This window comes from Centrocercus urophasianus, unplaced genomic scaffold (assembly GCF_019232065.1).
Source record: "Centrocercus urophasianus isolate 14NV4802_14NV808 unplaced genomic scaffold, USGS_Curo_1.0 seq_18, whole genome shotgun sequence".
NCBI classification, from domain to species: domain Eukaryota; kingdom Metazoa; phylum Chordata; class Aves; order Galliformes; family Phasianidae; genus Centrocercus; species Centrocercus urophasianus.
This window is the reverse complement of record NW_024884733.1, coordinates 2837258-2852005: the sequence shown is the minus strand read 5'-3', so window position 1 is coordinate 2852005 and position 14748 is coordinate 2837258. Positions and strand designations below refer to the sequence as shown.

The window sequence follows — 14748 nt, the reverse complement described above, 5'->3', positions numbered from 1 at the left end:
GAGGCAACAAGCTTTGAACTCATTAGCATGTGTAAAAATGACAGTAAGATGTTGGCTGATGGGTTTTTTCCAGGAAAATCATTGCTAAATGCACAAAGGCTGTGCATTCAGGGCAGAAGGTGTGTGGTGTGTTTGAGTGGATGACTCAGCCTGAAGATCTCTTGCTGGTCAGTGAGAGCTGACATCACCAAGACCTGCTGGTCCCACAGCAGGCAGCTCCAGCCCTTCTTTAAACTTGTGGATGCTTAAGTGAAGTGGCAACGCTGGCAAGTTTGGAACAGTAAAGATTTCATCAGTAAAAACAAAGCTGCTTTAAGAGAAGTTATATATTGCATGCATGAACAAGTAAAATTATACACATAAGAAACTTAAACTCCATAAAGCAGTCTCAAAAGATTGCTAATAAGGCTTACTACTCTAGCAAGCGTTGTTGGCTACTCTTAGGAATGGGAAGTGCTTATTTCACATAAAACCATCAGCCATGTTGTACAGTGACTTCTGCTCAGCACTGAATAGCACGTGTGAGTGCTCTCCTGGTTGCAGTGTTTAGGGGCTTCAGAGAAAGCCTCCTTCTCCCTATGCCTGCAGCAGAATGTTGTTTAAGCAGTGCCTGTGGTGCCCATGTTTCCAGGTGCCTTCCCCTGGATAAGCTCAGGTATACTTCTGGAAAACACAAATCTCAGGTACATTGCAGATTTTTGTTCAAGTTAACTTTTGTTTGGAGGAAAATCTAATAGTGGTTGCTGGGTGTTGCGTTGGAGTTCCTTCTGGGTGTGAGCATTTCCACCTATTGGAAGGTTAAGCATTTGGTAACAGCATGTTTTGAGGGTGTTGAGTGTACTTTGTTTAGTTTCCTATCATAGAAAATTGACCTTTTCTACCCCAAATGAATAATTTCCTCCACTTATTTTCCGACTCTTTCAGAAGGAGGAGAGCTTTCTGGCAGCGCCCACATCTGGACAGCTCTAGGCAGCCCTGTCCTTCAGTGAAGCTTCCACATGGGTTGTGCATCTCTGCTCAGGTTTGAAAGGCTGTGGGCACCTCTTGCTGCTGAGCAATTTCTGCCCCTGCCTCTGGGGAGGGGAAGCGCAGGAGTATGAATTCATCCTGGGAGTGAAACTACACAGATCATTCAACACAGTTTTGAGTGGTAGAGCATTCACAGAATGAGCAATTGGGGTCACATTGCTCTTACATACCCAGCTACCCGTTTTAGTGTTGAAAATCATCAATTCCTTGTCAGCGTGTGGCTGGGATTTGATAAAGGAACTGAAATAGCTGCTGGTGTTTTGAGACTGCTGGGGAAAAGCGAATGGAGTTCCCCTCCAGGCATGGTGGAAAGCAGTGTGTTGTGCTGTGTTTCTATGAGGTCAGGGTTTTTTGTGGGTGTTGTAAGATGTGTCATGCCATCGCAGATCTTTCCTGGCTCTTTCTCACTGTGTAAATGAAGGAGTGTGTCCTTTAGATGTTAAACTAGTTTACTTTGAATGGGAAGTTATTGTATTTGAGCTTCAAGCTCAACTAAAACACAGAACTGAATATGTATTTGATTAGGAAACTTAACAGGGTAGCTATCACAGTATACCAAGCTATACGTCCTAACAAAGGTGCTAGGAATATGGTATTTGATGAGCTATGGTTTGTTAGTCCAGAGTCAAAAAAGCAGAAACTGGTTGGGTAGATGGACTTGAAGGCTGAACTGCTGAGGCAAACCAGACAGGGAGCTACTTGAGAATGGTATTAAAATGATAAAATGTGAGTGAGATGCACCAAGCTTGCTGGCAGGCAACACATTTTTGCAGCAGAGTGAGTCATTCTGATGCAATATTAGCTGGTTCAAAAATATAGGGACAAAAACCTTTATTACCAAATGCCCAATGATATTTGTAAATGCCAATTTATGTACATTTGTACTGCAAGAAACTTCTGCAGGTGTCAGTAAGCCCTGGTGTGTACCCGCTCCAGGCACCAGCAAACACTTCAGTAAAGGCTCCTGTGGGAGCCAGCAATGCTTTTCTCTCAAACAGCAATACTTTGCCAGTGGTGCAGAGCAGGTTTGGAGCCATTGTGCTTTCTTAGCCTGTGCCACTGTCTCTGCTGCAGTTGGAGCTGTTTTATTTACAGGTTGTCCTTAGGAGCGGCGCGCTGGTGTGAGACCTGCCTCATTCCTTTGGTCTCAAGGAAATGTTGAAGTAATCCAATGCTTTTTATTATAAAAATGTAGTGATAATCTCTTTAGTGTATTGTGCTGCGAGCTTATCAAATAAGCAAGGCAGATTGCCTTACAGCTAGTGATGAGATTAGTATGACAGGTACTTGTCCTGGGAGCTTGTGAGGATGGCTGTACAAATCAGAGCTAAGCGTTTTTTGATGGAGGGAATTCAGGCAAAAATGTTCTTCCGTAGCATTGTCAAGGAGGAGTTGCACAGAAATATGGAAGGTTGAAGTGTAAGTGCCTAACTTCACAGTCAGAGCAGGGCCAGTTCCAGACACTGGTGATGCTCTTGCAGAGTGCCTTTCAGTAATTGCATTCATTTGGCTGAGGCTCTTTTAGTCTAAACTCTCCAGGAAACAGGTCTTCAAAGCTTTCTGGGGAAAGAAGAGGTTTTATAATGGTGCTGCTTGTGTTTCCCTCTTACAGAGCTGGTACTTAATATAGTAGGAGGTAGTTCTACCCCTGTGAGTTTTGGAGGAGCAGTTCTTGGGCAGGAGGAGAATTTGAGGATGGCGTTTGCTGGGCAATGCCCTGTGTCCTGCTTGGGCTGAGCTTCTGTAGGACTCATGGCTCAGCTCAAAGGGAAAGGCTTACAAAACTGCCAGGTGTGTAAAGGGCAAGCCAAACTGTACTGGCTTGGCTGTTTAAAAACAAGTCAGCTTCTCTTCTGAGCAGTTACATTTCAAACACCCAAGTCGTGGCACTGCAGGATTTGCTCAGCTCTGTGCTTTTTAGGACTCGTGGGTCCTTCATCAGCTGTGGGCTGATGAATGCTCCTTCCCTTTGCACTGTCTCGGGCTGGGAGAAATGCTCATTGGCTCTCAGCTTCTCACTGTACAGTTTCCAAACTTTTCCACCAGCATTTATGTGTGGTCTCATCTGCCAGCACTTACTACTGTCAATAGATTAAAAAAAAAAAAAAAATCTTGGAAGAAATAAACTACAAATGTTATGAAAAACCTAGGATAGGTTAAACTTGAGAAAAATGGGTGAGGAAGGTACAGTTTTACTTCTGTTAGGATATTCTACGTTTAAGTACAGCCCTGGGAGTATCCCGTTGCTCCCTGGCAGGTGTGTTGGTTCCCAGTGACCAGAATGAGTGGTTGGACACATTTCTGCAGTTAGTACAGTCAGAAAGCCTTGTGAAGGGGCTTGCCAGCGTGCACCTTGCCTGTGGAGTGCTGGCATCAGCCTGATACCTTTAATACTGATGTGAGTCTCAGAAGCTTTGCTCTTGTATGTGGCCAGGACGTGGAACTGACTGTAGTGGGTCACCCATAGAAGCCATTCTTTCTTGATGCTCTTCAGCCAGCCTTTCTTTGAACAGTCATTCTTGCCATGACTTTGGTGAGGCAGTGCAAGGGGAAATACCTGGGGAAGCCACAGTTCTTGCGGTGTCTCTTCATAAGGAAGGCTGGTAGGGTGTGCAGAGGTGTGGGAAGGCTGCAGCAAGGTGCTGACAGGCACTGGTGGCAGTCTTCAGTGCTCTGGAAGCATTTCACGTGTGGTGACTTAAGAGTGAATTTCACATTCCCAGTTACAGGTAAGCAAGTGCCGTTTGTATGCCAAGCCACTGCTGCCAGGCAAACCTTACAGTGCTGTGTAATATTCTTTAGTTCTTAGTTTTTTTCTGAAATAGACTTAATCTAAGCAGGGAAAGTTGAACAATTTACTTTTATTATGGTGTGGAAGTATAAGAAAATATCGATAAACAGCAATAACTCAAATCTATAACTCAGGTAGTAAGCTGGATGGCAGTTTAGTTTGTAGGCACCCTCTCGGGAGCTGGCCCTGTTTTCTATGCTCACAGTTGTATGAATGTGGTTTAGCATAATTTGATCAGTGTCTTTCTAATTTATTGTTTGATCACTTTCTTACAGGCAGGCAGAAGTCCTGAAGGCTGACATGACAGGTAATTGCCTTTGTTATGTAGCAGATCTAGCTAATACTGTTTGCTTATTGTTTGTCTTTCTTTCCTGTGCTCCTTGTGCTTACGTTCGTGAGAATGCAGCATTATGTTAAAAGGTTGTTCTCTGCATGTGAATAAATATCAATATAATCTTAGCAACTATGCTAGTCTCTTCTATATCTGAAATATATGTTTTCTTAAAGCTGAATGTGAGTGTGTTAAAAAGCATTTGGAAACAGATCATGTTCCTATTACTCTCCCTTTTGGGGATGAGAAAGAAACTTCTGTCCAGGCTGTCACAGGAACTGCTGCACTTTGGGTTAGCAGGGGATAGGATCTTGCTGGTTTACAGAAAACTGGGTGGTGGAAATGTTGATCCCAACACTACCACGTGTGTTACAACATGCTACAAGCTGACTTTTAAACTTTGATTATTTATGGAAAATGAGAGTGTTTATATTAATGTCTCAACCACTAGAATGATGAACCCATGCCTGCATAACAAATGCTCAGCCGAGATTAGTGTCTTGGTGTAGCACATGCAGCAGGTTGGTGGGGTCCCTGTAGGAACATCCTGACTGTTCAGATCCATCTAGCCAGCAGAAGTGGCTGCCCCATTAGCAGAGTGTCTTCCTTGGGGCAGCGTGTGTCTCGTGTGCTTCAGCAGCCCCAGCCCAGGTGATTTTACAAGGCTTGGGCAGCTATACTGTGTAATCTGTGATAGCAAGGGACTGTGTTTGCACTCACCTCAAATGACGTAGAGCAGATGGCAGCAAAGTGTTTAGAAACTGGCAAGGACACAGCCATACTTCCCGGTGGTGTTCTCCTAAACAGCATTAGCTCACGGACTCTCCTGCTTGCTTGCACTTGATGGATTTCTTTTCTATTAAGTTTTTCAGCCTCCTCTGGATTTTTAAAATTCATCTAGTGACAAGAAGTTCTGCAACATAATGGCTTATGGAGAGTCACCCCTTTTTGTTTCTCCAAGTTTTCTGCCACTGACTTTGCTAATCTCTAGTTACTTTATTATAGGATAAGTTAATCCCCGGTCCCTCTGTGGTTTTTGTATTTCAGAGTTCTCACGAATCTGTGAGACAAGTGGGTGTTTGGCATCTTGTGTTGTTATAGTGAATAATCAATATAATTTGAGTATTTAAAAACTATTGTCTACTTTTACTTTTTGTTGCTCAGATTCAAAGCTGGGTCCAGCGGAAGTCTGGACTTCCAGACAAGCTCTACAGGACTTATATCAGAAAATGCTCGTGACTGATTTGGAGTATGCTTTAGATAAAAAAGTGGAGCAGGACCTGTAAGTACACATCAATAAATCAGTGTGTGTGTAATGTGTGCTGATGAGCAGGAAACCCCAGTGCTTACAGAAAAGTGATTTGTTTCCTATGAAATGATTGCCTTATTTCCTTTAAAGTGAGAGCTGTGTTGGGGTGGAAAGTGAGAATTCACTGTGGATTAGATTGAGAGAGTTCTACAGATGAGTATTCTACTTCTGTCAGTTAGCAGCAACCGTGTCATGCAGGATTGAGTTTTGGTAAGCAAGGTGAAAGAAAGGAGGAGAGAAGGAAGGGAACGTTAGCTATGCAGTATCAGGATTGATTTCTGTGGTATTGAGAGGAGGGGAAAGATGATTCTTCCTGATTTAATATTTCTACCCTGAATGATGTCTGAATTTATTGCACTTCATTTTCACGTTTAACGCTATATAATTAAACAGGTCTTTCCTATTTCTTGGTGTAAGATGCTTTCAAAATAAAAAGGAAAGGATTTCTTTTGTTTTCAGTTGGAATCATGCCTTTAAAAATCAGATCACAACGCTACAGGGTCAAGCGAAAAATAGAGCAAATCCAAATCGCAGCGAAGTTCAGGCAAACCTTTCTCTGTTCTTGGAGGCAGCTAGTGGCTTCTACACACAGGTGAGTTGCAACAAATCTCTTGGTTGTGATACATCTGCATAGTCTGGAAGCATGCGTGCTGCAGTCATATGCCACATGCATGTTGGGTCATTTGTAAAGCTTTGATTGACCTCTGTCAGTTCTACTGCTCGACCAACTGCTTGTTCCCAAATGTGGATGCACTGAGGATTTGCATGATGGCATGATGTTTCTGTGTCCCTTCCTTGTAACTCTTATGCCAGCTGTTAGCACTGAGTTAATGTTTTCCAGGAGCTATTTACAATAAATACAGCTTATTTTTTTGTGATAAAGCCTGTCTTAGTGCCTACCACTGTTGTGCATATAAATAGCAGGGCTGTCCCAAAGAGTATTGTTTCACATAACAGCTTGCTGTTTTTTTTTATCAGTTTGTAGGCTTACAAGCACATCTTCACTCTTAATTCTATGTTTTTGTCAGAAGTTATTTGAAATTGGAAGCTTCATATAGCTCTTCTTCCTGTTAAGTAAAACTATATAGATGTGTGATCTTGTGTTAGGTATCTTCTGTGAGTTTTCAGTTCACTTCAGAAGCATGTTCATGTATTTATTCATCACTGCCATTTTTTGCTTTGTCTCTTTGCATGGTTAGATTTCAGCTTGTAGAATTCTGAAGAGAAAGTTAGTGTGTGGTAATGGCCTTTTTACAGCTAACTTGCCTTTTTTTTTTTTTTTTTTTTTTTTTTCCCATTTGTTGTGTGCTTGAGGAACTTGGTCAGTGCTGTCACCTGTAAATCAAGTAGTGCCCTGACTAATTGTTTTATCATGGCTAGTCTGTGCTGACTTTGGGTTGCAATGTGCAGCATAGGTCCATCTATCTTCTTCAGTTCTGGGTTTGATTTTTGACCATGTGCAAAGCAATCCCTTTTTTTTTTTATATTTTTTTCCCCCCAGTAACTGCATTGATTTCTTTTTGTTCCATTTATTTTTCCTTGGGCATTGCTTTCTGGGGTTGCTTCTTGTTGGAAGCAGCCAGTTGGACAGGCTGTGGCTTGGTTGCCAAGAGATATCTGCCATCTACATCATTTGTCTTGCAAGTCTTTCTTGCTAGCAGTACTTCAGGAAACTTTGTTCTTCTGTATGACACCACAGAATCGGTTGTCTTTCTCAGTTTGTCATGTTAATCATTCCATTTTTAGTCCAAAGACTGCTCAGCCACGATACCTGCTTTCCAACAGCGAGGTCTTTATAAATGGCATTTTGGAAAGAGCATGAATTCTCATGATTCAGCATGTTGGAAGATGTCTAGTTTCTCTTTTATCCTTCTTTTATCTGTGAGGTTCCTCTTGTTTTGTTTTGTTTTGTTTTTTTTTTTTTTTAATCTCCTTACCCATCTACTCTGTCTTTTATACAGTAGATCTAACACCAACCGTTTTCTGCAGCAAACAAACAACGCATTGAATCTTTAGCTGCTGGCAGTGCACATCTCTTATCAGTCCTTGGCTTTTTGAATGCATTTATTTGGAAGTGGGACTCAGGTTTATTTTCTTTGGAGGTTGAGTGTGTTCCCACCAGGGAGAAAGTCTGATAATTTTTACTTGGATTTCCAGCTATGTAACTTGGTAGAACAAAGAATTCATTTCAAGATGACTCGATGGAGTCCATCAGGAAAAACTTTAAAAGCACTAATTAGAACGTCAAAGTTCAGCTTTTCCTTGAATCAAATTTTGAGATATCTGGTTAAGTAGCTACTGCCTAGTTCATTGAGTGTTGGCTTGGCACAAATATTTACTGACTTGGCAGTCCACCCAATGGGATAACTCGGCCGCTTTTGCCTCGTGTTGCCTACAGACTTGGTTTTATTCAACCTAATCCCTGAAGCTAAACCCCAGGGAGTGCTATTTCTTATGCTTCGAGTTTCTTCAGAAGGTGAATAGCACACCTGTCTGTAATTGTCAGAGAATGGTGTCTGTTCATGTAGGTACCAAAAAAGACTATCCCTGTTTTGAAAACAAATGCAAGACTTCTAGACCTCTGATAATCCATCTCTACTGATGCTAGGTAGTTTGAATAGATGGGAATTGAGGTGCTTACTGCTTTGAGATGCACAGCTCCAGTAAAAATTCTCCTCGCAGTTCTGGGAAGAGCAGAGCAATATAAAGCTCTGTGACTTCCACATAAAGTAACGCAAATGCTCATTTAGCAACCTACACTTGATGACTTTAAGCATGTTCAGCTAATCCATGCCTCTGAGCGGTGATTTGTGTGCCAGTTTTGTCTGCTGTTTCAGTGCTGTTCTGATTGCTGCCTCTAACTGCTACTAAATTAAACCTGTTCTTCCAGTTATTACAGGAATTGTGCACAGTTTTTAATGTAGACTTGCCATGTCGTGTGAAGTCTTCCCAGCTGGGAATCATTAGCAATAAACAGACGCACACCAGCGCCATAGTGAAGCCACAGTCTAGCTCCTGCTCCTACATCTGCCAGCACTGCCTTGTCCACCTCGGAGATATTGGTGAGTTTTTAAAGCAAGAAGAGATGGGACATTGAGTTCTGCCTCTGTGTGTAACTTTCACAGCAAGGAATCTGTGCGAGTGTGCTCCAAATTAGTGGCTGGTGGTGTACTTGGCTGTTGCAGGGGAAAGCAACACTGTTAGGTATTTTTTACGTGTTAAACTTTAATGCATGGAGACGTTCAAGGGTGGCTTTGTAGTGATGTGGTAGGATCTTGTGTCCTAGCATACTGACTGCATAGTCCATGCTATAGCTGGTGGGAGCAGTGAACTGTTGAAACTGGTAAGTATTAGAAAAACTTGTTGCAGCAGGCTTCTCCATTTCAGAACATTACTTTTAAATCCCTTGTATACGAGGAAGATGGTTAGGAATCCAGCCTTTCATAAATGAGGTTTTGATTTCGACATTAAATTTGACAGACAAATTCCTTTGAATAGAACTAAATGTTGTAAGAAGTTCTTTTTTTTTAGAGGAATCTGCAGTTGTTTATGTAATGATCTAAAAGTAAGTGTAGTTGCTGGTTGTGCAGATAAGTATAAAAAATATATTTGTAGCTCCTTGGATGTGTTGCTGTTGGCACAGCATCTTTCTAAATAAAAAATGATAAGCCATGACAACCAAACCTGAGGTAGAAGGATGTCTTTAAAAAATTTAACGTGTTGAATCTTCTTGCTGTTTGGCATAGTTGTAAGTGCTGATACTTATTTCTAAAACGGTAATAAAACACTCTTGGGGTAAAATGGATTGTGCTAAAGTAAGTGCAGGAAGATTGCTTTTGTTTGGTCTCAGTTTGTTGGGTTTTTTGTTTCTTCAGCTCGATATAGGAATCAGACAAGCCAGGCAGAGTCTTACTACAGACATGCAGCTCAGCTTGTCCCTTCTAATGGTGAGTTGGGGATACTGATTAGTCTCATAATTTGAAAGGAAGATTTGAAGTGTCTGCCTTGTGTAGTGGTTGGAAACAACTGTACAAGAAAAGCCTAATCCATCAGTAAATTATTTAGGTAATAGCTGTTTGCCTGATCTGTGTCAATTTTCTTTTTTTGTGAGTATTTAATAACATGGCTTCACTCAGACTTTTACTGCTGCATTATGTTGAATTAGTCATTCAATTTTTTAGCTATATCTTAACTATTCTTCATCTTTTAATAAAAATTTTACACTGCAGGCAAAAATATGAACTGTTGATATTTAATTTCTTTCATGAGGTAAAACTGGATTAGGTCTTACCTAATTATAGGGTAATAAATGTGTTGGTGGTAGAAGCCTAGTTTGAAAGTATCTTATTTATACAAGAAGCTTGCAGAGTGTTTGTTATCTAATTTTGAAGGATATGGTTAAAAAAAAAAAAATCTATGCCTCAAATGTCAAAGCTTTTTCTTTTGAATAATACTGATAATTAGGCTGGAGAAAAAGGGTGAGCAGACTAATCTGAATCTTGTCTCTTGAAAATTTTAGGACTTTTTACTCCCTTTTAAAGTAACCAGGCTTGAACTCAAATCTAACCCACTTCACTTAATGACACTTGTTGGACAACTTGTCTTTTCTCTCCTTCAGGTCAGCCTTATAATCAGTTGGCTATTCTAGCTTCTTCCAAAGGAGACCACTTGACCACAATTTTCTACTACTGCAGAAGCATTGCTGTGAAATTTCCTTTCCCAGCTGCATCCACTAACCTACAAAAAGCACTTTCTAAAGCACTGGAAAGGTGAGGCTAAGCATGATGTATTTTGTTCAGATAGGATGGAGGAGATTGCCTCCCTTGCCAGAACTTAGTTGTGTTTGGTAGTGGAAACTGAAGTCCCTTGACATCCCTTTCCAGACAGAACATTGTTATGCATGCATGGAACAAAGGATTTTCTGTGTCTGGGATGCTTTTAGTGCAAGTAGGGAGTGCAGGACAAAAGCATGTTGTGCCAACATGAAAAAGCAGTCTTGCATGGCCGTTGCTCCTTCTTAAACTTCACAGAGAAAGCTTGTAATGTTACGTGCAGCTCTGTTTAATTCCATAGACTGAAGCCAGGTGTTTTTTTTCTGACCATAGTCGTGATGAGGTGAAGACTCGATGGAGTGTGTCTGACTTCATCAAGGCATTTATTAAATTCCATGGCCACGTGTACCTGAGTAAGAGCTTGGAGAAGCTGAGCCCTCTTCGAGAAAAGCTGGAAGAACAGTTCAAGGTTAGTTCTAACAAGTATGAATTAGTATATTGAAGAGAATATTTTTAGTGGCAGAGTTCTGAAATTACAGTCCAATAATAACATTTTTCACGTGCTAAAGCTAGTGGAGCTCAAGTAGCCAGTTACAGAAGGTTTGCATCACAGTTAATAGTGGGTAGTTCTGTTGACTTCTGCAAAATATTAGGATATTTTTCCCATTTGATACGTGTTGGTGTATAAATAAGTGAAGGCAACTGATTCTCTGCTCCTCAACCTGGATGATTCTTGGATACCTCTGCAAAAGTACCTGCTTAATCTGGAAAGTCTTGGCTCAGTTGCCTGAAGAGTTTTGAATACTTCGTTTTTGGATGGCATACCATCACTCCCACTGGTTAAGAAGACTGCTTTTAATCTTCCTCAGACAACTAGCTTCTTGTCAGTGGCTTGCCTTTGAAAGTACAACCTTAATTTGTGCGTAGACCAGGGCTATTCAGAACATGTTTCCTCTGGAAAATCCAGGAGTACCTATTAATTATGCAGACAGCTCATTAAGCTGAACAATACAGCAAAGACTGAAACAGAGGGAACTTTTAAAGGTATGGGTGCAAGGTAGTACAACTTCAAAGTGAATATACAGCATTGTCTGTTATGTGCCTTCTGGAAACATCTTCACTAGTAGAAAATGAGCAGCATGGATAAGTTCAATAGAGCAAATGGAGTAGATGTTTTTCCAAATGAAAAAAAGGGAGTGGGTCTAAGCAACTTAAAGAAATACAGGTCATCTTCATAGTGTCAGTTTACGTTTCATTGTGCATTAAAAATGCTAGGTCCACACAGTCACTGAAATAAAAGCAGGGCTAGACTTGTATGAGCTTTGAATGTGAGCTGCTTAAGTGCTAAGAGTTTTTCAAAATTAAATAATTGTCTCTCTTTGTGTTGTTGACTGTTGAGCAAGTTCTGCTTTTTCCACAATGCTCATAATCAATAACTACAAGCATTGCTCAGGCTTGTGGCTCAGGCCTTACTTTTTTCATTGATCCACAGTGTTAAAATAGAGCTAATTGAGCCCTATTTTATTGCTTGGATTGCTTTTGTTTACATCATGCAGTGCTTAATTCACTAGAGAGTAACTCTTCTGACTTAGATGACTTGAATGTGGATGTGAAGTTGTTTGGATGGTGGATAACGACTGATTTGTGTGGCTGATGTTAATTGTGAATTTGGAAAGCAGTTGTAGGGGCAGGAGTGTTCAGCCAGGCCCATGGCTCTGCTCCTGCCAGCACCAGTGGTTTGAATTGCCAACTGGCAAGTGCTTCCTGCCTTTAACTAACAACCAAGGTTGCATACAGAACTGACATTTTTTCTGATGCTTACACTGGTTAAGCAGTTTGCCTGCCTGACTGTTGTCTGAAACAGAACAGATTGGTTGTGATTTAGAATATAGATATATATATTATATATATTTAGAATATATATATATATATTTAGAATATATATATATAAATATATAATTTATATATATATTTTTTTCCCCACTTAATACTCCTAAAAACTGTTTCTTCTCCTGTTCTGAGAAATGTGTTCTACAGTGTACCTACTGACATGCATTTGTAAATAGCTTGTGCTATTGCAGGCAACCACAGCACTCTACGGCACATGACGTTAGATGTGGAATTAGTCTTTAATATGTAATCACTCAGTGGTTAAATTTTCCTGTTGTCTTTATTTTAAAATGTTTCCTTATCACTGACATTTCTTGGAAAGGCTGAGAAGAGCAGCAGGCAGGCGCGCTCCTGCAATTCTTGCATTGCATTACAGTGCTGTAATTGCACATTACAGCCACGCTTTTTCTGGAAGAGAACCACTCCTAAGGGCTCTTTGATTTGTTACCTCTGTGAGCAAAAACCCTGGGTTTAACAGCAGGCATCTGCCTGTGTCCTGCTGGGAATGCCTTGTGCTGCACTATTAGTGAGGACCTGAAAAAATGTAGAACGAGTGTTGCCTTGAGGGCAGAAACATTAGTCCAGCAGTGCAGTAGCAGCTACTCTCATCCTTTCAGGGGGGTGTGCTTTACCATATAAAAATGCACGTTTTATGTATATGTCTCTGTTGCAGAGGTTGTTATTTCAAAAGGCCTTCAATTCTCAGCAGTTGGTACATATTACTGTTATCAATCTGTTTCAACTGCATCACCTGCGAGATTTCAGCAGTGAAACAGAGCAGCACAGTTACAGCCAGGACGAGCAGCTCTGCTGGACACAGCTACTGGCTCTCTTCAGTGAGTATGAAAACTGTTCTTTGTATTTCTTTTGTTTTTACATGGCATCCATTAGTCATTTGCTGTCAAAAGGAGGAAAGTTAAGAGAGAGTGGTTATGCAGGGTCATTCATGTCCAGCGCTGCTGATGAATGCTGAACTATTTTCTATTTTGCTAGGAGAGGGTGACCTGGTGCTGACAGACTAGGTCTCAGCTCTTCTGTGCCTTTGATAATGTTATGTAGAAGTGCAGAGAATTCTTGACTTTTGAATTTTTGAGTGCTTAACTCGAAAAGGCTTAAGCTCAGCTTACAAAACCCCTCCAGGTTCCAGCCTGAAGTTCACTGTAAAAGCACCAAGGTCATTTTTATCTGGTGCTGTTTCTAAGCCTGTGTGCTCTAACAGCTGCCTACCTGCAGAGGTACAAATTTGTGTACGTGCTGAGATGGAAAGTGAATAAAATGTGGATAGATGGTTGAGAGCTGACCACTTACAATATGCAAACAAGTATTTTCTGGTCTGATTGTAATGGGGTTCTCACTGAATTTTATTGACTTATTAAAGGAATTTGTATTTTACTTACAAGAGAGGAAGGGGGGAAAAAAAAAGGAAAAAACATACTTCATGGTAGAAGACTACATTGTAGGGTGGGGGAAGAGATCTGATCTGCCATTGAATTTAAGATGAAGTAATTGGACTGCTGAAAGAACTAGCTCTTAAAAGTATGCTTTTATGGCAGGGATTTATTTGATGAGATCATTTGACCAGTTTGAAAGTGTTATTCTTGCGCTATTTTTTTTTCCTTTTCTCTCTTTTCAGTGTCCTTTCTTGGAGTTCTGTGCAAGTGCCCTTTACAAAATGACTACCAGGAGGACGCTGGGGCTGCATATCCTCTTCCAGCAGTGAAGGTTTCAATGGACTGGCTGAAACTTAGGCCCAGTGTTTTCCAGGAAGCAGTAGTAGATGAAAGACGGTAGTGAGTGTTAATCTTTCTTTTGATACATTTAATTGTGTAAGGTCATAATGACTGATGATATACAGATTGGTAGGAGAACTGATCCTAGACGTTGTCGTTACATCTTCTATGATTTTTGTCATCTGAAAAATGTGCTTACAGTGTTCATAAAACATCAGTGACACATGTGATACATGAGCAATTTCGGTGTTTTATTTGGCTTTAAATTGGCTTCAGGGTTGCTTGTAACTTTTAAAAGTTAAGATCAGAAGAAGATTCTGCTTTATAATATTTAACTTGAGCGTAACTGAGTGTACCATTAGTCAGGTCTGTTGTAATGATTTATCAGATTTATTGAGGTAGATGGCAGGAAAATACTTGCCTTAATTTGATGCAGTAAGTCATTGGCTTGGGCAGAGCTGGAATCCAGATTTTTTTTGGCTCATGATCGTGGAAATAACTTGGTTTTGGTAGAGAAGGTCTTGAAATGTCAGCACAGACATTACTGTTCTGGACTCTTGCTGGTTTTTCACTTCTGCTTCTAATGTCATAAACACGCTTAAATAGTTGAAAACTAACCAACTTGTTTATAGCCTGTGAACTTTCCATGAGTTATAGCAGTTCAGTAAAGTGTTTCTGATCTAGTAAATGTTTCTTCAGAGTGGAGCAGTTACTGACACAGTTGGATGAGTATTTTTCCTAGGATTGCCACTGGAAGGAAAATAGCATGAAAGCAGCTTGCTTTGCTGCCTTACCCCTGCTCCAGACTGGAGGAACATCTGAAATAGGAAAGGCACTTACCTGGAAAGGCAGATGAATCTGTAGACAAGAACTTGAGACAAAAACCAATATATCAG

At 40.7% G+C, this 14748-nt stretch overlaps 1 protein-coding gene across 3 annotated transcripts in view; it reads left to right on the top strand.

Annotated features, from left to right (window-relative positions):
• The first annotated feature begins 4009 nt into the window (after positions 1-4009).
• The window catches only part of SMG7 (SMG7 nonsense mediated mRNA decay factor), a 29790-nt gene continuing 19051 nt past the window's right edge, over positions 4010-14748 (top strand). For 2 of the 3 annotated variants that reach the window (XM_042819364.1, XM_042819362.1), the window contains exons 1-9: positions 4020-4127; positions 5316-5433; positions 5920-6052; positions 8351-8522; positions 9336-9407; positions 10079-10229; positions 10566-10701; positions 12796-12958; positions 13756-13912. In XM_042819364.1, the coding sequence (XP_042675298.1) occupies positions 4121-4127; positions 5316-5433; positions 5920-6052; positions 8351-8522; positions 9336-9407; positions 10079-10229; positions 10566-10701; positions 12796-12958; positions 13756-13912 (1109 nt within the window). In that variant the 5' untranslated portion in view covers positions 4020-4120. Of the gene's footprint in view, positions 4128-5315; positions 5434-5919; positions 6053-8350; positions 8523-9335; positions 9408-10078; positions 10230-10565; positions 10702-12795; positions 12959-13755; positions 13913-14748 lie in introns of all 3 variants that reach the window. The other variant, XM_042819363.1, reaches the window with a different exon arrangement.